At 37.4% G+C, this 26,213-nt stretch overlaps 1 protein-coding gene across 1 annotated transcript in view; it reads right to left on the bottom strand.

The window, feature by feature from the left end:
• waplb (WAPL cohesin release factor b) overlaps nt 1-26,174 on the bottom strand; it is a 61,586-nt gene extending 35,412 nt beyond the window's left edge. The window contains exons 1-5 of the mRNA XM_048171378.1: nt 25,919-26,174; nt 22,900-23,387; nt 8,633-9,314; nt 7,091-7,419; nt 6,887-7,002 (exon numbers count right to left, since the gene is read on the bottom strand). Coding sequence (XP_048027335.1) covers nt 6,887-7,002; nt 7,091-7,419; nt 8,633-9,314; nt 22,900-23,365 — 1,593 coding nt within the window. The 5' untranslated portion in view covers nt 23,366-23,387; nt 25,919-26,174. The remainder of the gene's footprint in view (nt 1-6,886; nt 7,003-7,090; nt 7,420-8,632; nt 9,315-22,899; nt 23,388-25,918) is intronic.
• Nucleotides 26,175-26,213: the final 39 nt, after the last annotated feature.

The following is a 26,213-nucleotide window of genomic DNA, read 5'->3' as shown; positions in this document are numbered from 1 at the left end:
GTCAATGTTAGGTGATAATTCTTTGTTTTGTTGATTTATTTATTACATATATAAAAATTGTGTTATATGCAATGGCACAATACTGTCCATTGGCCATCCTGCTTTCCAGATACTATTACCAGAATGAATGAATGAATCCAAAAGAACAGGAGGACAGAGAGAGAGAGAGAAAGAGAAAGTAAAAAAGAGAAAGAAAGAGAAAGTGAGAAAGAGAAAGAAAGAGAAAGTGAGAAAGAGAAAGTGAGAGAAAGAAAGAAAGAAAGAAAAAGTGAGAGAGAGAGAAAGTGTGTGTGTGTGTGTGTGTGTGTGTGTGTGTGTGTGTGTGTGTGTGTGTGTGTGTGTGTGTGTGTGAGAAAGAGATGATACGCAGAGCTAAAGTGCAATGCCTCCACATAAATGATTCATGCAGGAGAATCAGTCTGAGTTTGTGTATCGAACCAGAGGTGAGCAGGCTCTGCCCTTGGCATGTTCAGCAGTGGCAGTAGGAGTGACCGCGATGCTGAGCTTTGACCCATTTCAAACACCTCTCATATTTCACAACTGTCATGAATAAGAACATCCCTTTCCTCTCTCTCTGTAACTACAGTTGAAGGCACATGAAAGGAATGTTCTGTTAAGTGGAATAATGCTAATTACTTCAAAAAAGACCAATCATTCAGGTTTTTAAAAAGAGCAAAAAATGCAGTTACAGTAATAAACCTACAATGGAAGTAAATGGACACTGAGGGAAAGCAGAAATTTGAAGCTCACATTTTTGTTGAAGCAATTACATGATTTATTCAGTAAAAGCGTTATTTTAGCTTTAACATCATTTAAATCATTCTTCCAGCAGTGGCTTAATAACATGGATTGCCTGAGACCAGTGCGAGAGCTTTGCGGCAGCTGTCAGAACTGTCACTTGTCCTATTGGGACTAGGGATGTGCACAAATAGAATATTCGAATATTCGTTCTGTAATTAATATTCGAAAAATAAAAATACTATTCGAATTTTACTATGTTGCTTTGCTGGCCGTAAATGCAGTGAATCCATGATAAATCCTGAGCACTAAAACTCGCAGTTATAACTAAATGCACCAGGTGGCGCTGTGGAGCGTGTTTAACAAGTTTATTTTATTTGATCGTCACAATGTTGTCATCTGCCTCGCAAAGTTTGGAATTACTTAGATGAAAATGATCTTACAAAATGGAATTAATTAATGAAACTGAGTTATCATAATATCAACACCATAATGAGAAAGCACATGAAATCTAAATACCCGTCGAGTGAGGAAAGACAGCTGTCCATCACTGCATTCACGACAGGTAAGTGCAGCTGTAAGTTATCCCCGAGTGAGCCAGGATGATCACTTATCTGATAGCAAAATGATTTTGAGACATATGCTTCCTTTAAGTTTCGTCGAGGGAGATATATTTACGAACAGAAAACAAAGTGCTGCTGTTAGAAACTTAGCTTAGCTTATTTAAACATGCATATATTTCTTAAATGTATACATGTACGTCTGTGTATTTATATATTCATAATTATTATACACAGACCACACACATATATTATGTAAAGCACAGACTTTTATTTTGCTAACGATTAATCGTGATTAATCGTTGCACATCCCTACACCCGAGCATGTGGACACTAGATATTATTGTTTTTCTCAACATGAACATGTGAAACAATATAAACACGATAACCATATACTGACTCGAGTGTATTATGTACGTTTTGTACGATAACTGCCGCTGTCTGCTTTATTAGTATTTTCCCGCTCGCGCTGCTTGATATTAAATGCTTTTGTTCTTAATATTTTCTGTTTACACATATTGTTTAATGCTTTGAACTAAAAGAATATAATGAGATATAATGTAAGATTGTTGTGTATATTGCCTAATCGTAAGCTTGTACAGAAATGGTTACAAAATATTGATGAATATAAAACAATAATGTCTTTCTCATGTAACCTCATTTAAATAAACGAATATTCGAATATTCGTTTTTTACGAATACAATATTTTGGAAAAATGCCCATCACTAATTGGGACAGCAATTACGTTATGACGTTCCAACAATCTCACATTAATTGATCATGTCAATGCTTTATGCCTTGCAAACTTAAACATTTGCTTGCTGTGATATTTTAAAAGAAGTTTGGGGAATTTTGCTGATTTAAAATGTCACCAAGTTTTTTTTTGCTGGCTACCATAAATGAGGTTTTGAAAAAATAAAGGGGTCATGAATTGAGAAATCAAATTTCCCTTGTCTTTTGACACATTAGAGTTCATTGTACTATAAAACATGCAGTAATAGGGCTGCACGATTAATCGCATGAGATTGTCATGCGTGTCTCGTCAGTAAAGCCGGTTCTGTGATTAGTGGTAAATGTCCATCACCTGCTTTCAAATGGAGCGGCACTTAATATACAGAGCCGTAGTTCGCGGACAAGCTACGCAATATCGCGTTCATAATCGAAGGCGATTCATCTGCGATTATGAACGCGATATTGCGTAGCTTGTCCGCAAACTACGGCTCTGTATATTAAGTGCCGCTCCATTTGAAAGCAGGTGATGGACATTTACAATTACATTTACATTTACATTTATTCATTTGGCAGACGCTTTTATCCAAAGCGACTTACAAGTGAGGAATACAACAAGCGAGTCGTCATGACGAGGCAAATAGACAAGAAGTGCTCATAATACAAGTTATAGGCAGTGCTCAGATTATCCTAAGATACAATAGAGAGGGATTAGAGGAAGTGAAAGGATAGGAGTAAGAAGTTTTTTTTTTTTTTTTTTTTTTTTTTTTTTAAGATGAGGTTAAGTGCTCACGAAAGAGATGGGTTTTCAGCTGTCTTTTGAATATTGCCAGGGATTCCGCATTCCGGATGGAGGCAGGAAGATCGTTCCACCAGCAAGGAACAGTGAACGAGAACGTTCTGGAAAGTGATTTTGTGCCTCTCTGTGATGGTACCACAAGCCTTCGCTCCTTTAATGAGCGCAGGTTTCTGGTAGGAGTGTAGACTCGTAAGAGTGAGTGGAAGTAGGAGGGTGCTGAGCCTGTGGCAGATCTGTAAGCAAGCATCAACGCCTTGAATTTGATGCGAGCAGCAAGTGGTAGCCAGTGAAGAGAGATGAAGAGAGGCGTGACGTGGGCTCTTTTGGGCTCGTTGAAGACGAGACGTGCTGCAGCGTTCTGAATCATTTGTAGAGGCTTGATTGTGCATGATGGCAGTCCAGCCAGAAGAGCATTGCAGTAATCAAGCCTAGAAATGACCAGGGCCTGGACCAGAAGTTGTGTTGCATGTTCTGTTAGAAAGGGCCTGATTTTCCTGATGTTGTATAGTGCAAATCTGCAGGACCGAGCTGTCTTTGCAAACCACTAATCACAGAACCGGCTTTACTGACAAGACACGCATGACAATCTCATGCGATTAATCGTGCAGCCCTATGCAGTAAGTTTTCTTGTTAAAACAGATTTTATAAAATTGGTATCGAAAAAGTTATCATTCAGGAATCGGTATCGAAGTCAAGGTATCGGTATCGATTTGATATCAAAAATTTTTGAATGACACCCAGCCCAAGTCTTTATTTTTTTTTTTTTTTTGCATTTTCAAACGTTAAATTATCTAACTTTTATTTTGATGAAAATCAGAGGAAGCCCTTTAAAAAATACTTTGTTGATAAGCACTTTTGATTTCAAGTATGAGAAAATGGTAGGCGTATGTTGCATTCCCAAATGCACATTAAAGAATCCAGAACTAAGAGAAGATGCAAAGATGGACCTCGTGTGGAGCAGCATTTAGTGCAAACCGAGCCACTCTGAGACACCGGAGGATTATGAGCTGCTCATGTGTAAGAACACAGAGCTGAGCTTCACTCTGAAACATGCAGTGCACATATATTTTATTAAGCAGCTATTGCAAATATCACAATTTCAGTTTTATTCTGATTAATTGTGCAAGCCTACTTCTCACTAGGGTTGGGTATCGTTTGAATTTGAACGATTCCGATTCCGATTTCGATTCCTTGTTTCGATTCTGGTTCCTAACGATTCTCGATTCCGATTCTTTTAAGAGGCAGGGTCAAAAAAATTTTAGGATATTTTAAATGAGCTAGCTAACCAACGGTCTTTCTGAAGGAAATAGTCTGACGTTCTCCATCAATTTTAATTCTATGAACTTTTTACTTTTTATGAACTTTACTATGAATTTCTCACAGGGCTGTTTTCAACTACAATATAAATATCAAATCTATGAACTTGAATATAAATATTATAAATTATGAATATATTGAAAACACATTTACACATGAGTGTATGGCTGCATTTACACTGCAAGTCTTAATGCACAAATCCGATCTTTTGACCATATCCGATTTTTTGGCCAGTGTGTTTACTCACTTTAGACGCGAATGGTATCGATATCTGTGTTTACATTAGGCTACTTCCTGCCCCAAAATGATCGTCACTGATAGTTTTAAATGCACATAGTAGATCCTCGGGTTTTGAATGGCCGTGCTATTAAAATTATTTATATAATTCATGGAGTGGCCATGATTAGCCTGTCAGGATAAGTTAACAGCTATCATGGATGTATTGCAGCGCGAATTCTGACTGAACGGATATAGACCGGAAAATAAAGGTAATTTGTGTTTGATATTTTATCTACATTTATTAGTTTTAGAATTCCGTTTTTTGAATGAATTCGAGCGAGCAAGGGAGAGAGCGCGCGCGTGCGAAGCTGCTGAATATATGTGTGTGCGCAATTTCTTTCATGTCAGACAAAGTTCCCACATTAATATTGACCTGCGAATTTTTAGTGCGAGTGCATACATGCACGTCTGCTTCATAATACAACATTGAAGCTATATTTTAGTGAGCAAACGTGCCGCCCTCGCCGTTTGATGGCTTGGAATTACAATAGGAATCGGATATGCGTTCTATTTAGAAAATTGAAGCCACACTTTGGACCGCCGACGCACGCTATCCATGTTCGACTCGCTCGGTTATGCCAACACTTTCAGTGGACGCTTCTTCGTTGGTGTTCAGCGGTTTCTTCTTCCAGTCGGCGGACTGGGAATCGAAACTAGGAATCGAAATTTAAACTTTTGAACGATTCCGGGAAAATCGCAAAGCTAGTCCCGGTTCCAATCGATACTCGATACTCGATACCCAAGCCTACTTCTCACTATCAGTGATTGTAGCTAGTCAGTTCCGCTCTAGGGCTAAAACGGCATTATCAGCAACGTCGACAAAAAAAAAAAAAAAAAAACATTTTTGTTGTCGAATAGTGTTTTGATCCCATATGACCTATTTTAAGGGCCTACAATAACACGGTTTGACCAGTGGGAAGCTGTAGCGCAATCCTGTAATGCCACCCTATCAGATGCAATCCAATAAGAAAACGACACGGCGCTTCGGAGTGCAACCGAAGCTGAACCAGTAGAGTGTAAGTTTAACATAACTACAAAAAAATGCTGTTATATGCAGGGCTGCCAACTCTCGTGCATTCAGACTCAAGCAATTGACACTGTTGACACAGAGCAAAGAGGACACAGACAATGCATGGACAGAAAAGACAGAGCAGGTTACTTTTGATATGAAACAAAGTCTCAGCTTTTAAATTGTTGATTTTACTATGATATTCAAATAATAAATGTGGATTTCACTACAGTCTGGCACTTCTTAATGTGCCGTGACAGATCGCTCTAGCATCTCAGTTCAACCAGCATGTGAATAGATAATCTCTTCCACTTTACTACTAGATACAGCATGAAATAAACATGAATGAATATCAGAAGTTATGCTGAAAAACAGTACAATTTGGTGAAATGGCATCATGTCTCACATCATCACTAAATCAGTTTCAACTGGAGAAACACAGCTTGTAAACAATGTCATGTAATTTTACACTTACCAACAAAAAAACCATTCAAATGACCATAAACTCAATAGTTAGCTAGAAAAATTAACTCTAGAGGAGCATTTTCTAAAAATATGCACTATTTTTACATAATCATATTTTTACTCTTATTAAAGTTATGGTAATGTTATTATAAGAACTGCATTATATGTAACTGTATACAAATCAGTTGTTAATTTTGACCTTTAATATTATAGTAATGTACCAGCTGACTGGATTCCCTGTATGTATAGTTCTTATTTTTTTTATATATTTTTTTATTAGTTAGAAAAGGTAACTCAATATTTTAAACTAAATAATCGATAAAAGCCTACTGATTAATTGGTGAAATAATCAAAGATTAGTTGATTAATTGTTCTAATAATTACTAGATTAATTGATAAAGGAAATGCAGATAAAGGAAACCATGGTTACCTCAAACCATCAGATTCAAATACAGAGAGAGCCATTTAATATGTAAAGTCATCTATAAGTAAGCCATTCACAGGCTAATTCCCCCAGAAAGTGTAAACACTGTGGAGCTATGAAAACATTGCTCTGTTCGAGCATTTTTTGGTTTAAAGTTCAATCATAACTTGAACAATCAATCATAACCCCAGAGAAGCCTGTACAGCAGCTGCAGGAGCAGTCGTAATAATGGCTGAGCTGTCAGCGGGGGTGAGCAACATAACTGCATTACTGTCATTACAGATAAAATTCAGAAGATGAAGACAACGGCGCAATGCCCGTTCCACCCTCTGCATTCACCACACTTCCATTAATGTACACAAACCAGAAAACAATGAATCAAACGCCTTCATCATTTCTTTACATGATGGCAGTAGGGCACCATTTACTTTGTTGAAATTGGCAAAACATCCTTCTGATTCTAAATGAAATGACACCGAGTACACCAAAACAAATACTGGCATCACAAACCATCAGCTGAATGATGGAAAAGATGATGCTATGAAAGAGATGCTATGAACCTCACCTTCTTGGGTCCACTGAAGATCTTCCTGCTGCCCTCCTTGGCTTTCTCCTGAGCTTTGACCTGAGGTTTCCTCACTGTCTCAGAGGGGAAGGGGACCTCTGGGAACTCCAAAGGATCTGTAAAACCACAAGCAAACATCAGCCATGTGCCTGCTAAATGAAAAATGTTTCTGTGTGAAAATCTGTGTTGAGTGTAAATACTGACCGTGTTTAAGGCAGTGACTGTGACCTGCAGTGTGACTGCTCTGAGAGTCCTGTATCTCTCTGGGTGGAGGACTGTCAACATTTGTCTCTATAGACACCAGTGGCACTGCTACAGCTGCCGCAGCCTTCCTCTTGGCTTTCCTTCTTTCAGAGGATCCCTCCTCATCCTCACTGTCACTATCACTCAGTTCATCAAAGCCGAAGTATTTGATCCTGTAGTTTGAGCTTCCTGAAGCAGAGTCGTCATCCTCAACCACTGCATCGGCGTCATCAAACCCAAAGAGCTCCAGCTTACCGCTCTTCGTTTTGCTCTGTGTGGGTCTGGAACGACTAAAAACCCAGACAAACAGCCAGAATCTCACACATGTAGACTTCAAATCAAACATGAAAGAATTGAGGCCAAGTGAGAGCAACCAATGAATTATGAATTTAACAGAAATATATGGCATCTTTCAAGATTTTTTTCACATTTTGCTTCATCAATGTATACTTGAAGTTGATATCTCCAAATTAGGTTTAGTGAATCAAAAACTTTGCAATCCTCATGTCAACAACCTCGGCTAATTGAATTTTCTTTTTTTGTTAGGTAGGGCTGTCACTATTAAATACGTACCTGATTTATAAAAAAAAAAAAAAATCTTTCAAAAAGGGTTTTCAGAGTGGTCAAGGCCACTTCAATGTCCGAAACTAGATGCCATTAAATAAATATATTCTAATGTCTGGAGATGGATGGAGTTAATGTTCACTTCTCTATTTCAAGGCGACGACATTCACATGGCAAATTTATTTATTTATTTTTTCTTCATTAAAACTGACTAAATGGTCGCATTTTGCAATCTTTTTTCCTGCCGGTGTGATTGAATTTTGTTAGAGGTCGCACTGGTGCCACTACCAATTTGACCAACTGGTAAGCGCTGGCATTTCTGTTGCATATCAAATAGTGCGTTCGTGTTTTTGCTTGTATCTGACCTCGACGGAGTGAACAGAAGAAATAAACCAGAGAAGACTTTCACATCAAAAGAAGATGGAACCGGAGAGCATAAATATACATACGAACGACACTAAATATATATTCGACCGAATTGATTTTGTAAACGCTTATGTGGTCGAATGCGTTAACCATACGGGATTGTACCAAGCACAGTGTTCTCTCACCATTCCTGATTTCTAGAGCAGAAATGAAAGCTGATGCTCTCCATATGTTTTCCATCCGTTTATATGTAAATTGCGCAAGCTTATTTTGTCATTTAGATCGAAAGATCTGAAAAAAAAAAAAAAACATACTTGTATCTGCCCATAGACCCTCCCATAGAAGAAATAAAGACAGAAGTGGTTGAAAGTGGACAAGAGAGACGGATTAAAATACAAGGTGTAAACGGGTATGTGTCTCCCTCGTCTACTTGTGATCCAATCGACCAAAACGCATCTTAATACCAGGTGTAAACAGGTCCTAAGACCATCATCCAAAACTAGCATGAAGTACAGCTCAAAATGAATTTAGAATTTCATGTGATTGCAGTGATGTTCCACACTAATCAATTACCTGAAAGTTTTGCTTTCTATCTCGGTTTTCTTCCTCAGTCTTCCTTCATCTCCTGGACCAGCCGCTGGGGCGCTGGCCATGTACTCCTCCATACTGCGGTCCATGGAGTCCTGGAAGGTGACGTTAAACATGGAAACACAAGACGGGTGCAGCACTGTGTAGTCTCTCGTCCGAACTCTATTCGTCGTTTTCCCAGCATTTTCGGCCCCGCTATTCTGCAACTCTCCCGTGGAGCTATGACTGGAAGCGCTTCCACTCCCATCAGTTCCACCAGGCTGTTTGCCTTTACTGGGTCTGCAGTACGTTCTGCAGTTGGACACCCTGAGAACAGACTGAGAGTGGTCCTCACTTTCAGATGGCTCAACAGGAACATTACAGTCCCCTTGGCCAAACGCATCTAACCGAGTCTCAGTGGAGGATGTGCCCTGAATGTTGCTGCGACTGTAACTACTGGATGCCCACAAGGTAGATGGAGGATTTTTATGTCCAGTAAAGTGGGGTGTGGAGTGTGCCCCCAGACCGACCACAGCGCTCCAAGCATCATAAGAATCCTTGTCCTCTGTTTTTTCAGACTTTAACGTGGTGGTCTGGGCAAGAGGTCTTGTGTCGCTTTCAGAAGGGTTTTTGTACCATGAATAGCTGTGGTGGTCTGTGCTCTCAATGGACCAACTCTGGGTCTTACCTACAGAAAAAAAGTCAGCAGAAAAAGCATCAGTCAGATGTTCAAAGTAGGGCTGCACAATTAATCTAAATTAAACCACACGTGATTTGGCAATTGGCTGTTATTTTTTTTTTTTTATGCGCAGCTTGTCAGTGAAGTATGGCTAAATGTTGCTCCATCTGAAAGCCAGAGGGCGCTCTAGCGCAGAAACTTCAAATATGCCCCGCAGAAGAAAGATAACGCACGTCGTTTCAGGAAATCCCTATGGGCATAACACTATCGCTGTAGCTCAATAAACAAAAGACTGAAATGTTTTGATTGATTAAACATGACTAATAAACACACGACTACGACAATATATGGTTTATCTGAGTTCTTCAAGCCTTAGGTATTACCATGATAATAAAGTATCTTTATAATGCAATGCTAATCGACATCGCCTTTATCACTGTATAGAATACTATAAAATATGTTGTGTGCCTTATTCTGGGTAAGAAGCAACATAATTTTACAGAAGGATGTTATTTCAAACACTCAACTGATATTATGTAGTGAGTTTGGAGTAAAGACATGTTATTAAATGTCTTTTGTTGGACAAGAGGTTTGTAAACGCTTCCCATGTTTTGAAAGATGTTTGACGTGTTGCTTTTCAAATGCACGTTATAAGCGACTCAAACTCTGTTTGCAAATAGAGCAGCATTTACTACTGATCACAGAGGCATGCTTCACGGACAAGCTGCGCATAAAAATAAATAAATTGCAGCCTTTGCGATTTCATAATCGCATTAATAATCTCACCAAATGGTTTTAGCGCAATTTCGGGTTAATTTCAATTAATTGTGCAGCCCTAGTTCAGAGAAAGCATGCACACATGGTTGCCAAGTTGGAAAGATTAAAGTAAAACTCTGAGTGAAAAATGTATCCATTTAAGAGAAAAGCTCTTTTCATCTGGCAACCCTAAACATGAAATCTTGTGGAGGCTTGTTACCAATGCAAGATCACAAAAATATCAAATGAATAAAGGGAGGAAAAAAACTTCTCAGGATAAATAATCAGTGGGCCAATATCTCAGATGACCGTTCTCATTATGATTAAAAATATAATTACTCTTTCTAGAATACTATCTCTTGCAAGTGTATGCCATTTTAAACAGATGTCAAAAGTACTACTCATTTCTTTAGGCTTAAAACTAATGCACCTTTAAGACCACAGACTGAGTCCATGAATTTTCTCTGATCCCATGACTACTAGTCAAACACAGGTCAGAAGACGATGTGAACACACAGCTAGACATCTTCAAAGCAATAATCACACCTCTGCAGCCATAACAACATCTGTGCTATAGTCTGCCAGACAACACTCACAGTTTACCATTCTTACATTACGGTATGTCTTCATCATTATATCTATAACCACAATTATGTCTATGTACTTTGAGTCAGGAGACAGGACAAACACTAATGGCAGCTTTGGAAAAAATGTCCCCAACACAAAAATCCCCACTGAGCTCCATGGCAAAGAAGGCTATTAAGTCTAAAAAGCATCCATTACACAACAGCACTTACACAATTTCAGTTATATCATCACTTTGGTAATTCAGAACATTTCCCTTTTCATTAGATTTTGAAGAGCCAAAAATTACAAATTAGGCTGTCACAATCATTTCATCTCAAACAACACCAAACAACATATGAAGGGTACTGAAATGACTTATAATGACAATTTAAATCAGCCTTTGTACTACCCATTACCCTTCAAAGATTGAATTCTGATCAAATCTTAGTTCAAGAAAGGATTTATGTAACAGACCAAATGGCTTTAACACATCTGATTTGAAGTATATGTAATGTGCGAAAAAGTCAGTCAAGGGGCACTTATATAGACACTGTTTTGGATAGGGCAGCAGAGTTAGTGTGTTGAGGTGAAGTGACTGACAGCAACCATCAATTATGCAACAAAGTTAAGCAGCAGTAGTGAACTATGTAAATTACTAGTACAAACTTGATTCCAAAAAAGTTGGGACACTGTACAAATTGTGAATAAAAAAGGAATGTAATCATTTACAAATCTCAAACTTATAATTTATTCACAATAGAATATAGATAACATATCAAATGTTGAAAGTGAGACATTTTGAAATGTCATGCCAAATATTGGCTCATTTTGGATTTCATGAGAGCTACACATTCCAAAAAAGTTGGGACAGGTAGCAATAAGAGGCCGGAAAAGTTAAATGTACATATAAGGAACAGCTGGGGGACCAATTTGCAACTTATTAGGTCAATTGGCAACATGATTGGGTATAAAAAGAGCCTCTCAGAGTGGCAGTGTCTCTCAGAAGTCAAGATGGGGAGAGGATCACCAATTCCCCCAATGCTGCAGCGAAAAATAGTGGAGCAATATCAGAAAGGAGTTTCTGAGAGAAAAATTGCAAAGAGTTTGAAGTTGTCATCATCTACAGTGCATAATATCATCCAAAGATTCAGAGAATCTGGAACAATCTCTGTGTGTAAGGGTCAAGGCCGGAAAACCATACTGGATGCCAGTGATCTTCGGGCCCTTAGACGGCACTGCATCACATACAGGAATGCTACTGTAATGGAAATCACAACATGGGCTCAGGAATACTTCCAGAAACATTGTCCATGAACACAATCCACCGTGCCATTCGCCGTTGCCGGCTAAAACTCTATAGGTCAAAAAAGAAGCCATATCTAAACATGATCCAGAAGCGCAGAGGTTTTCTCTGGACCAAGGCTGATTTAAAATGGACTGTGGCAAAGTGGAAAACTGTTCTGTGGTCAGACGAATCAAAATTTGAAGTTCTTTTTGGAAAACTGGGACGCCATGTCATCCGGACAAAGAGGACAAGGACAACCCAAGTTGTTATCAGCGCTCAGTTCAGAAGCCTGCATTTCTGATGGTATGGGGTTGCATGAGTGCGTGTGGCATGGGTAGCTTACACATCTGGAAAGGCACCATCAATGCTGAAAGGTATATCCAAGTTCTAGAACAACATATGCTCCCATCCAGACGTTGTCTCTTTCAGGGAAGACCTTGCATTTTCCAACATGACAATGCCAGACCACATACTGCATCAATTACAACATCGTGGCTGAGTAGGAGGATCTGGGTACTGAAACGGCCAGCCTGCAGTCCAGATCTTTCACCCACAGAAAACATTTGGTGCATCATAAAGAGGAAGATGCGACAAAGAAGACCTAAGACAGTTGAGCAACTAGAAGCCTGTATTAGACAAGAATGGGACAACATTCCTATTCCTAAACTTGAGCAACTTGTCTCCTCAGTCCCCAGACGTTTGCAGACTGTTATAAAAAGAAAACTTTTTTGAGATGTGTTGATGCCATGAAATTTAAAATCAACTTATTTTTCCCTTAAAATTATAAATTTTCTCAGTTTAAACATTTGATATGTCATCTATGTTGTATTCTGAATAAAATATTGAAATTTGAAACTTCCACATCATTGCATTCTGTTTTTATTCACAATTTATACAGTGTCCCAACTTTTTTGGAATCAGGTTTGTAAATTAACAAATATACAGCAACCACCAATTGAAAAGCAGCACACACAATGGGTCCCATGAAGTTGGACCATTTACCATCAACCAAACATACGAAACTGCCATCTCCAGTCATTAAATCATCACATGGCCCTTTACCCTTGAAGTAAGCATGAAACATGAATTGTGTAAGGTAATCTTTAGGCACTTCACAATCCGATTCAATCATGATTCAATTCTAAAATGATTGTTGATCTACATTTTATTTATTTATTTATTTATTTATTAATGAGCTTACTTTTTAAAATAATTAATAATAAATCAAAACAAATGTGTGTTAAGAATTAAATAAATATAATTTTAAAACATATAAATAAGGAAAACAAAAAACTACACGCAATAAATAAATAGATTCTTTACAGGCACATTAATTAAAAAAAAAATAGAATTATGTGCATTGATAAATCATAATACATAATAAAAGCTGCAATATTCCAATTAAAAAATAAGAATTTTCCATTTTGATTTCATTTTGACTTTAAACTTCCTTCAATATGAAGTCAATATGAAATGGCATTCGGAAAATTCCTTTTATAACTTATTTGCTTTTATATAAATTAATGTCTAGGTACAAGACCATTCTTTGACATTTTGAATAGACTACATTTCTGGAAGAGGTCAGAGAAAAATGTATTTTCCACTGCAGTGCTCTCACATTAATTCTGCCTTCACGTGCTCTCAGAAATTTGATACTTCCCACTTCTGAAGTCGTGATTAATTCGAAAATGGAGGGCGTTCATGTGCAATTTTTATCATCGTATTTACGATAATTCCGAGAGCATGTGAAGATAGCATTAAACACTGACAGGGAACTGGTGAGTTTCAATCTCCCAACCAGTGAGGAGTCAAATAAGTAGGGCTGTGAATTTTAATTTTTTAACAAGTATCCAATTCCTGACCTTAAGTATCCGATTCCAATTATGAAATTTCAATTCCACTTATCGATTCCTGCGTGCGCATTTAAATGTGGTTTTAAACCATTCAAGCACAAGATGACGCAAAAGAGAACCCCATTCGGCACTCACGCACCATTTCTGTGCTGGGCACATCCAGAACATGAGCACAAAAAGCGACCTCTCATATAGTGCACGAATACTGTGAATTCAGTTATAAGTTATACATTTCATCAATTATGAAACTGGTTCAATTCAGCTACAAAGCAGCTCTGGAAAAAAAACAGTGATGGAATCATCCAGCTCAGTTTAGCTCTCATCCAACAGTGTCAGTGCAGTCAAATCAATAACACTGCTGAATATTAAGTGTCTCCAACTAACAGGGATGCAAATACTACATCAGGGGTGAAAAAGGTGAGAAAGATGCAAGACATCCCATACAGCAACAAGGTGCGAGGTTGTTCTTTAATTTTACACTGGGGTTATTTACCCTACATTATTATGTTTCTTGGGTCTGTGCTGTGCTACCTTCAAAGCAAACAAACCAGTGCACCTTTATTTTGTTGCTTAGTGACGGTTGTGTTGTTCAAGCCAGAAATGTGCAGGTGCTGATCAATTCGGCTATATTTAATATTCATATTGACTTAGGAGTATGTTCGCTAAATCTGCACAGATTACATTAACTTCGCCAGCAAACTGATAGAAGTAGTGAAGATAATTTGTGAAACATAACCCTCCAAATTGCTTAGTGGTTTCACATCGTTACCCTCCACAGTTGATTTTTACCTGCATTTTACGGGTGTTAATTTCAAACCCTGTCATTATGAAATTGCACAGAGCATCTTGTGTGTGTAAAAGCAAACTGTTTAATTATGTTGTGATTATGACACTATAGTATAGTATAGTAGAGCTAAACTAAACTTGTATTCATTGGCAAAATAATGTTTAAGTACATTCGATTCGGTGGAAATAATGCTAAAAACGTTCAAATTAAAACAAGTCAGCCATGTCAGTCTTATTAACAGTCCCAAGCTTTACATATCAATACTTATGACAATTAAATTTGAACAAGCACCGATTTGCCTGTGATTTCGAGCATTTGTCGGCGATTTCTCAAAACCTGTCGGCGAGCCAAAATCGGGGCTAAAATCATGCAGTCTGAACTTGGCTTAATTGAACTGATTAAGATGTGATACAGATTTCGATGAAAGTCTAACTCTGATTAGTTCATAAAGTTTATGTAGATCTGATGTAGAAAGAGTACACCGTTCTGGTATGTGAGCACTGTATGGATCGTGACTGTGTGAAAGTATTTAGGTGTTAAAAATGGCAGAGCATGATTATATCTAACTGTGCTTATTATATCATCTTCCCAGACCAGAGACGCAGCAATTCACTGGTTACATTTTTGACCTAGCTAAGCCCAATTTTAGATAGATGATATGAGTGAGTCATGTGAGAAATGTAGAGTAGAGTTAAAGCTCTAATATCCACCCCATACTTTCATGTTCCAGGTGTAAATTTGCATTAAGCATACCTGTTGTTCAGAATTCTATTTGAAATTAATTAATTTGCCATTAATGCTAGACAATACTTTACATGTCAAATTTGAGACGTTCACTTTGAAAAATTGGAGTGATGTTTTCTTTATGCATTTTGGATGTGTCATTTTTAAATCTCATTATCTGGTTTTAAATCTTCTTATAACAACTGAAATAGATTTTCCAGTGAGTTTATTACATATTGACTTTTACATCCATACAGTGCAGTTCTAGGTCTCTGTGTGAACAAGCCTTAAAGCTGGTGGTTGACTGATATTGATTATGGTACCTACTATAGGAAGTCTGTGTACAATGAATCTTTTTTTTTCAAATAAAGACAATGACATGAATACAACATGGATATAGCGCAGCATAATTTGATAAAGCATTTAAAGTTTCTCCAAACTGCACAGACTGACCGTTGCACATAAAATAAACATTTTGTATGCAGTCTACATACACACACTTCAGAAGATCTCACAGCTGGATTCACCAAAGTTTGCAAGGTTTGTCAAAATAAAAAATTAGTTCACTTTCAAATGAAAACTACACCAAGCTTTACTCACCCTCAAGCCATCCTAGGTATGACTTTCTTCTTTCTGATGAACACAATCGTAAAAATATTAATAAATATCCTGACGCATCCGAGCTTTATAATGGCAGTAAGCGTTACCAAACGAGTATGAGCTGAATAAAGTGTCTCCATCCATCATAAAAATATTCCACACAGCTCCGGGGAGTTAAAGGCCTTCTGAAGTGAAGCAATGCATTTGTGTAAAAAAAAAAAAATATATATATATATATATATCAGTGGCGTGCAGTGGTGTTCTGAAATGAGGCACATTTTTTTTTTTTTTTTTATGAATCAATGTAAATTCATGTGCATTACTCTTAAAGTTGACACATCTTTCTTGTTAAATAAACATTACTTTATAATACACCAAAAAAGAAAAAAAGAAACAAAATACAATTCTATTTTGTAATTTTATATTAACAATGTAATGTTCTCAGAACCAAGACAGTCTCATCAAGTTAGTGTTTTAAGCATTTCTACATTCATTCCAAAATAATAACTGAAGCCAATAATAATATAAACAATATATTTTATTTGTGTATTGCGGTTCTTCTTTTTAATTGTCAACCTAGGATATTTTGGATCATCAGTCATGCTCCTTAAACACCTGTCTGTCACAGACACGAATTGTATTTTTAATTTCACCAAACTGATTGCACTAAAAACCTTTCAGTCCATTTCAAGTTTGACTTTGACGTGACATAAAGCGATGATATCTAACTGTGATCCGTTTACTTACTTTTCAATTAGTCTTCCAATTGACGCCATTATTTGTTCAGTCAAACTGAACGCGCACGTCAACGAGAGGCAGGATTTATCGCACAAAGCCAATCATATCCAATCACAACCAATTACATCCAATCATAGCGCGATGGAGACACTGCCTCCTCTCACGTGGCTTTCCCCAATTCATTCTCAATTACCCCCCACAAAACCCACCGCACGCCGGGGGTCTGATGATTTTAAATGGTTTTCTATGAGAGGAAAGGGAGGCATGACTCCTCTGTGTACCTTTACCTGCGGGTGTCGCTGTTGGGCAGTGTTCCTTAAGAAATATGCATGACTTGCGCTCTTTTTAATGTCATAATTTGTCATATTTGTGTTGATTTATATGTAATATGGATTATTTTCTCATCCTATTTTTTTTTTGAGGAGGCACTGCCTCCCTTGCCTACTCAGAGGAAACGCCCCTGATAGATAGATATATATATATATATAACAAGTTATGGAGTAAAATATCTAGCTTCCGCCAGACCGCCTTCTGTATTCAAATTACGATAAAAACGGAACTGGCGTCACGTCAGTTCTGCAAGTTGAATAGGCAAAGGCGTAGGACGTAGCGTAAGTTTGAGAGTTTTACACTTTTTTGCAAGTAGAAGGCGGAAGGCGGTTTGCCGGAAACTAGATATTTTACTTTATAACTTGTTGAATATAGATTTTTTTTTTTTTACACAAACGCATCACTTCACTTCAGAATGCCTTTAACCCCCCGGAGCTGAATATGTTTATGATGGATGGATGTGGACGGAGACACTTTCTTCAGCTCATACTCATTTAGTAACACTTACTGCCATTATAAAGCTCAGAGGCATAAGGATATTTATTAATATTTCTCTGATTGTGTTCATCAGAATGAAGAAAGTCATTTAGGATGGCTTGAGGGTGAGTAAACCTTGGGGTAATTTTAATTTGAAAGTGAACTAATCCTTTAAATGTTTATTGGATATTGAAAGACTTCTTTAAATGGTGTGATTTTTTTCCCCAAACCTGTTCAGCACAAACTCCACCCCGCAGCTGATTCTAAAAGATTCCATTGGTTTTGTCAATCACTGTGCTGATTGCCTACACAATGCTACAAAAAAAAAAAAAAAAAAAAAAAAATACTAAACCCTAACTAGTTCTGTCTAATAAAGTCATAGAATGGGAGCACTGGCACAGGCGTTCTCGCGCTGTCAACATCAAAAAAAAAAAGTCTTGCTTCCGACACATCGCCCAAAGCGATAACTAAAAAAGGCCAAATACTGGTGGAAATATCAGCTTTGGGGATATAACGGTCAACCACTACTTAAGGCCTGTTCACACCAAAAATGATAACTATATCATCCACATCAACCAAAAATAATGTTCTGTTTGTGCACTGCAGTTATGTCATTGTTTACCACATTAAATGCTCAAGATCTTATAAGTCGGGTGGATTCTGATTGGCTGTCTATGTTCGTATTAATCCTCAGCTGGAAACCCAAGTGAAAAAGATTCCAACAATATTATTCCTCTGTGTCTTTATAGTTATAGCACTGGGAGGGACATCCCTATTCTCAGAGAATAAGAACAATTATTAAAAACTTTATAGTTATCGTAATCATCCATAAACTACTTCCCCTTTGATTCAGTGTGCTTTGTTCTGCTGTCTAGAGAACAATAGAAACATAAACGTCTACTTCTATCAGATAATAGATTGATCCATGCAATATTCACAGGAGCAACAAAACTGGAGTATCTTAGGGAGAGCCACTCAGCATTGCATTCTCACAAGAGACCCTTAGCGTTTACAGACAAGGTGATGAGTTCTGCGTGCTGTGCTTCCAAATGAGATAAGCAGCTCATAGGGGCCTGTCCAGACGCTACGCTCCATCGGCATCTAAGTGTTCTCGTATTAACATCGCCGCTGACGGGTGTCAGTGTTCTGAAAGTTTCCTCTAACTTCACCTCATTGATTACTTAGTCAGCCAAATGATTTGCAAGACCCTGGAGGAGTACCGACCTGAAAAAGCAATTATGCAGAGGAAATGTAAAATAGAGTTTGGGCCAATTAAAGATTTTCATTTCTTGGTCTGCTGGGAGCTCCAGGCTGCTGTTGTAAGAGTCAGTCCACCGTATCCATTACTGTGATATTAAGCAGGTCTTACACAAGTCTACAGCCTGTAACGCTGGTGTCCTGAGCATTTACAGCAGTTATGGTGCAGATCCCCTCAAGGAAGTTTTCTGATGAATGCGAACAATTATATTTCGAAAAAAATAAAACAGAGAAGTGACGGGTCAGTTTATTTTCAGGTCTGTACTGTAACATCACTTCGATTACATGCATGTGAAATTCCACCCACATTCACTTCCACATTTCATTTCTCCCCTAACAGAACAAAACAATTGAGAAATCAAAGTGTGATGGTTTGTTTTTTTGCCATTTGGTTGCGTATGAACAGTAGTATAGTCTAAGGCAGTGGTCTGCAACCTATGGCACACGTGCCAACATTGGCATGGGCAGGGATAATCATTGGCACGTGACAATTGCTAAAGAGACGTATGTATTTAAATAAATTTAAATAAAGTCCCTCAAACCTGCAGAGGGATGTACATTTTGAGGAAACCAATCCTCATAGTCACACAGCCTGCTTTATCAAGTTTGGAGCTACAAATACTGACAACCTGCGCTAGCACGCAGATCCTACAAACCAAGAGGTGCGCGCTTCTGTGATTATCCCTCCAAGTGCCATAGGTTGCTGACCCCTGGTCTAAGGTAGAGTTGTCAAAAGTAAAGACTTCAGTACCTATCAGTACTGAAATTTTAAAAATGTGACATTTTAAGCGCTGTTGAGCGGATTCATAAACATCTCTGATTGGCAAGTTGTGTTGACGTGCTCATCGGATATGTCTGTGATTGGCTACAATGATCAATGCACAGCAGCGTTTGAAACCGCATGGAAGTTTTTGAATTAGAAAGCGTTTTGAAAGCGGGAGCGTTTGAAAGCAGGCGTCTATCAGTGGACTGGTCCTGTATATCTGTGTAAGCACTTGGTGAAGAAGCTTCATTGATGACTATTTTCAAAGTTTTTACAGCGTTGATCATTAAAGACAATCACAGACATATCCTTTGAGCCGTGAACACAATGGCCAATCAGAGGTGTTTATGAATCTGCTCAACAGTGTCACATTTTTTAAAATTTCAGTACTGAAGCTGGTACTTTTGACAACTCTAGTCTAAGGTATACGGATGCATATACTCAACTAATTTTTTGCATATGCCTAAAAATGAGAGTCTATACATATCTGTAAAATATAGAACACTAACTCTACATTGGGAAAAAGTGATAATTATTTTAGGAGAATTAAAATTGTTTGATTTGCGATCCTATAGTCTAGTTCTCAACTGTCCGCATTTTGATTTTAAAAAATACAGGCCTTCAAATTACATCTCATATGAATGTATCTTCTTAAAAAGCCATTTGTTGGACAAGTGTTGTACATTTCAAATTGTTTCTACTTCCATTTTTACCTAAATCACTGTTTAACAGTTTACCATTTAACCTGGTTCAAGTTTCATCATACACTTCATTTTTTTAAATTCATAATTAAATATTGATTAAAAAAAGCATTATTTATGCAATTGTAAATTGATTGATTTGATTGGTAACAAAGTCTCATTCTAATTAAATGCATTGATTAAATGTATGCATTAAATGTATGCATTATATTTTGTCAAATTGTTACACCTGATAAAATAAGAAAAAAAGAAGGAAAAAAAAGCCCTTATAAAGGTTACATTTCCCTTGAAATCAGTTTAAGGCAGGGATGTCCAAACTATGGCCGCAGCTTCTCTATTAAAATATATTATATGTGGCCCGCCATGCATAATTTAACAACACTAATGTGCAAATCAGGAGAAACACTGATCCAGTTAAAATACTTTAACCAACAATTCAACAACATTTATCATGGATTTACAGTGGTAACACTAACTGTAACCGTGGTATTTTGTCAGAAATGTAGGTTAATATCTGATTTTATTTAATTTTTAATGTAGACATGTATTAAATAAGTAATAAAGGCCAAATTACAGACTATTTTTTGTCAAACTTGCATTCGTATTTATATTAAATGTGTTTATAGACTAAATGCCACTAAATCCCAGAAAATATTGGAGAGTATAATTTTTTTCTCAACATCGCACACCAATAACATCATCTACTGAAAACCCCACGAAGACCACTATTCAAAAGACCTCTAATAACTAAAAACTAGGGCTGCAACAACGAATCGATAAAATCGATAAAATTCGATTATTAAAAGAGTTGGCAACGAATTTCATTATCGATTCGTTGTGTCGCGCCTCTCAATAAGACGCGGAGATGTTTTAGTATAAAAAAAGCGCGGTTGAGCGCGAAGCAGAGCGGAGCAAAAATAAATAAATAAATAAATAAATAGCAGAGCGGAGGTAATTAGAGGAAAGACCATCGGAGAGACCCGTAACGTTGTTCTGAACAGGCGCGCCGTTGGCACGGGGGACAGAAGGGTCAGGACCCCCGCAGTTTTGAAAAGACAGAAATCGACCCCCGCACTTTTGATACGGGCTGCTTCAATCAGTCACACTATATCATCTTTTAGCTTAGGATTTTCTTTCAAATGAGACCTTTTTCACGTTTCTGTGAGTTTTCGTTCATAAATAATCAACTGTTTTGTCGCGGATGTGAACAGGAAATGCGCTCTCGAACGGAGAAACACGCGATCTCCAAACAATCGATCACAGCGTGCTAACGTTTTAGGACAGGTCGATGGTATATAAATCATGCCCGAACGTTAACGTCTGTCAATCAAGCCAAACCGTCCATTCAGAAACCGAGAAATTTGACACTTTAAGGTAAGGAGGCTGATCTCTCAGGTTGACGCGCGAGCTGGCTTGACTGAAGTTTTCGTGAGGATTTAAGGTTTATGGACTGTTTTGATTTTGGTAATTACATCTAGAAAGGTAAAAGCATTGATGGCATCTATAAATGAGATATATGAAAGCGAAACGAAAGTCCAGTGAGGAGGACGCACGAGAGGAGACCTGCACGTTTAATTGGTATACTGTAATGCTGCATTTACAATGCTTATCAGTGGCATACACTTTGATCGTGAAAGTGAAAATCCAAAAGACTATGACTAAAACTACATCAAAATTTGCTGTCAAAATTAACACTGATCTGTTGTCATGTATTTATTCTGTGCTTTGTCCATATTGGTTATTGTTGACAAATATATTTGTGTTGTACTTTTTAAATTTTTATTGCACTTGGTCATCTTAAGCTAAACAAAAATATACATCTTTTTGTGCACTTTATTTAAAAAAACAAAACAAACAAACATATATTTGGCAGATGTAAAGCATACATGTGTATGTTTTTTGTGTTAGTCCATTTTTTTTTTTTTTTTTATTACTTTAACAGCTCAGGGATGTTAAAAGCAACCTGTTTTTGCATGTTCTGAGGATTTTTTGCACTGTGAATTTGCACTGTCATTTCTGTTTTTGAATAAAAAAATTAATTAATTGGTTGGATATTAATGTTTCCCCCCCCCGATTCATCGATTAATCGTAAAAATAATCGACAGATTAATCGATTATTGAAATAATCGTTAGTTGCAGCCCTACTAAAAACTGTACACAAATGCATTAGCCAAGTAAAGACAACAAGCAGTCTTAATGTTTTTCTTCCAAGCATTCATGTGCACTTGTAAATTATGCTGAACACCTATCAGAAACACCTGATGATATAAACTCAAGTGGAATTCACCAATGCTCTTGCACGCCTCTTAATCGGAGCAAAAAGCCACTGAGCCAAAGAAACTGCAAAAACTGCTGACAAACCCTCCAAAGGACATTCAAGGATTTGGCAAGGACTTTGGTGATGACACATGCTTCCTAATTTCAATAATGCACGTTATACCAAATATGGACTTCAAAGTCAAACAAAGTAATATTTATATGCCGTCTTGTTCAGTAAATTAAAGTTGTTTGTTCAAATGTTTCAGGCAAGTAAACAACCACAAAAAAAAAAAAAAAAAAAAAAAAAAAAATCAATCTAGGGCAAGTTTATACAATGTGGTAAGTGTGCACTTGCTCTTCCCTTTGAGAAAAATGGGTCAAACACCTGAACGACACTGACATAACTACTGAGTAATGCAGGAACAAATCAGATATTGTTTGAACAATAAAAGAATTCAAATGTATTTTGGGGGGGGGTCCTCCATGAACAAAACATACCTGTAGTAGGTGCGTTAAAAAATTTCCCAGGGTCCTCTGGCACTTTGTGAGCACTTCTCTCACTGCTGAGAGTGAAAGGGGCCCTGCTGGGGGCCACGGCCTCCACGCTGGCGGGCTGGTTCACCCTGCTGTTGGGCTCCAGCGTCAAACTGGCCTGGGAGCCCCCTGTGGACGTCACTTTGGGTTTAGACTGGGCTACATTACGAGACGTGACCGGCTTGGATTCATCGTCACTGTCAAATCCGAACGGATCCTCTGAGCCATCACCTTCTGAGACCTTGGACCTCTTGGTCTGATCCGTCACCTCGGTCTTTAAACCAGGCCTCTTCGCTCCCACCTTGGCTTTGTAAGTTGTCTCACCCCATTTGGTGCTGAGCGTGGCCCTTTTATTGGACAACACCTCATCAAACTTAGAGGTCCCATCTCCTCCTCTTCGGCTGTATGTTTTTCCAAATCTAGACGTCATTGTGGCATCTGTCTCATATTCCCTGTAAATGATCATAAACTGTTTCATGAATAATTCACTGGTTGTTTTGCAATCAAATGCTGACGATTAACAATTTGCCTCAAGATTCATCTGTTCATAATGAATAACATCAACAATATTCTGCATTCTCATGTCTGAACCTAAAAGATCTTGGGGCTACTCATTATAAAACAGATGCACTCCTAAACTTATTCAAACCAGACAACTACTTGCACTTCTGTGCTGATAAAACATGGGAATCGGAACACTTTTAAAATATGATTTTGATTTCTATACACATACAGTACTGTGCAAAAGTCTTAGGCATGTTAGTATTTTTACCAAAAAAAAAAATGGTTTTAAGCCAATTTATGTATTTTGCTGTAGTGTATCAGTAGGAAATATCAGTTTACATTTCTACACATTCCTTTTGCGATTCATTGTAATAATCCAGTGAGACTTTTTGTATGTACAAGAAGTCTGACAACAGCCGGTAGACTCCACATGGAGATCTGAACTCACCATCATCAAGTCCATCTGGGATTACATGAAGAAACAGAAAAAAACTGAAACAGACTAAATCTAGAAGAACAATGGCACCAAGACACTTGAAACCTACCTGCAAAGCTACCTGAAAAACGATGTTCAAGTGTACCTAGAACAAAAGCTTTTTTTAAACGCAAATGGTAGACACACCATATATTGATTTGATTTAGTTAATAGAAGTTAAATGATAAATAAAATCTATTTACGGCATTATTTTTGAAAGCATCTTCACTTTACAGCATTTTTACACAAACATTTCACTGTACTGTAGCTTTGCAGTTAGGTTTCTTCAAGTGTCTTGGAGACGTTGCCGCAGTTCTTCTGGATTTAGTGCGTTTCGTTTTTTTCTGTCTCTTCACGTAATCCCAGATGGACTTGATGATGGTAAGTTCAGATCTCCATGTGGAGTCTACCGGCTGTTGTCAGACTCCTCGTGCATACAAAAATAGTTTTGATATACACAACAGCTATTAAAAAAGCAATGCCAAGATCCTAACTACTAACTAAGTTCTAACCAAGTTCCAAGATCCTAACTACTATCACTGCTAAGCGATTAGCAGTGCTAATAATCACGATTATTGATTAATTGTCTGATCATGGTTATTCAATCTAATCGTAATTATTTGAGATAACCACAATAATTGTGCAGTTTAAATTTCAATCACATTTTGCTAAAGAAAATAAAGTAAGATAGTCAAATGTCTTCCTTTATATGAAATGAAGGTTTGTGGAATTAATCAGACTGCAATATATTATATTATAATTAATTGTATAAATACTAGGCCTAATTTTCACAACATTAAAGTTAATCATAAGGGCCTATCTTATAATATTTTTATCATTATATTATTTATGATTCCAAGTAAAAATATGACACATTAGGAGTACGCTGACAAACAAAATAGAATTAAATTGGTAATCGCAATTATCAGAAAAATTCATAATCTTGTCAAGCCTACTAACAGCACTAAAAAGAACCAAAACCATTGCTTTTTAGACAGACCAAGGTTGTACAACTGTATTCCTTTATGTAAATTATAACGTACATTAATATAGCAATCATTAAGTATCATGGTATTGCCATCTGCATAATTTGAGGCCATCATTGGCTTGCAATCTATAGTGCCAACTGAACAACCCGAACAATATTACACAAAATGTTTTGCTATAATACCATTCAATATTGTTCCAAACACTGTTGCTTTATATAAAAAAGGCATTGCAAATACCTAAATAAATAGATTTAACAGTTACTTTGTGCTCTACATAAGTAAGAAAAACAAATCTGATGCAATGTGCGCAAAAACTGAGAAGTTTAAGCTTTGATATCCACAACAATAAATAAAAGGAAGTGCAAGATTCTGGCTATAATAATAGCACTAAAAAAAAGAACCAGAAACTAGCATGAATTTTAGAGTTGAATTCCATTAAATACTAAGTATATGGCATGGCACATCAATATGGCAATCATTCAATCAGTACTATGGTATTACCATCATAATGATTTTAGCCCATCATTGGCTAGTGCCAACTGGTCAACCTCAAAAATAATAAACACAATTTAAGATATAATTCCATTCGATATTATAGCAAAAGCAGCGAATTTTCCTCAATAATAAGTAATAAACTAAGAATGCTAAAAGCTAGTGGGATAACACGTTAGTGCTATTCATTATAACGTTACCTGTTGTCTTCTGTTTACATGTCATTTTTGCAACTTTCTTCCCTTCGCTAAGCAAATAATACATTAACGCAACTTCTTCCCTTGGATTAAAACGAAAGAGGTCTGAAAACTAGTACAGCTGATAAAAACAACATACCCAAGCTAATGGCTAATGGGCTAGCAAGAGGATTAGCATGAAGAAGCTAGCAGGCTAATAAGGCAATGCTATGAAATACACTTTCAGATCCAGCATTAAAACTCATTTATTACTAGGTTACAATGCATATATGGAATGTATAGAAGAAGTGAACCCACAGCAGGACCAAAGGAGGTTAAATACTCGCCTGATTGGTGAAGAGAGTGAATCCGGGCCTTTGAGCTCTACTAACACTATAAACAAACACTAAATACTGACACGCAATGCCTCACGAACTCCACCGACACAGTTATACGTCTATCTGAGATATGAGTTTCGATTTAACGGATTATAAAAATTCACAGGCTTTCTATTTAAGTTTTCCTCATGTATTTCTCCCTCAATTGTTTCGGCTCTGAAACACCAACGGCCTCCATTCGCGTTCCCCCTCCCTCACGTTTTTGCGTCACGACAATCGCGTCGCGGCACAGGCGTAACAATGT

This window comes from Megalobrama amblycephala, linkage group LG20 (genome assembly GCF_018812025.1).
Source record: "Megalobrama amblycephala isolate DHTTF-2021 linkage group LG20, ASM1881202v1, whole genome shotgun sequence".
In the NCBI taxonomy this organism is placed as follows: Eukaryota; Metazoa; Chordata; class Actinopteri; order Cypriniformes; family Xenocyprididae; genus Megalobrama; species Megalobrama amblycephala.
This window is presented reverse-complemented; position numbering and strand designations above follow the sequence as displayed.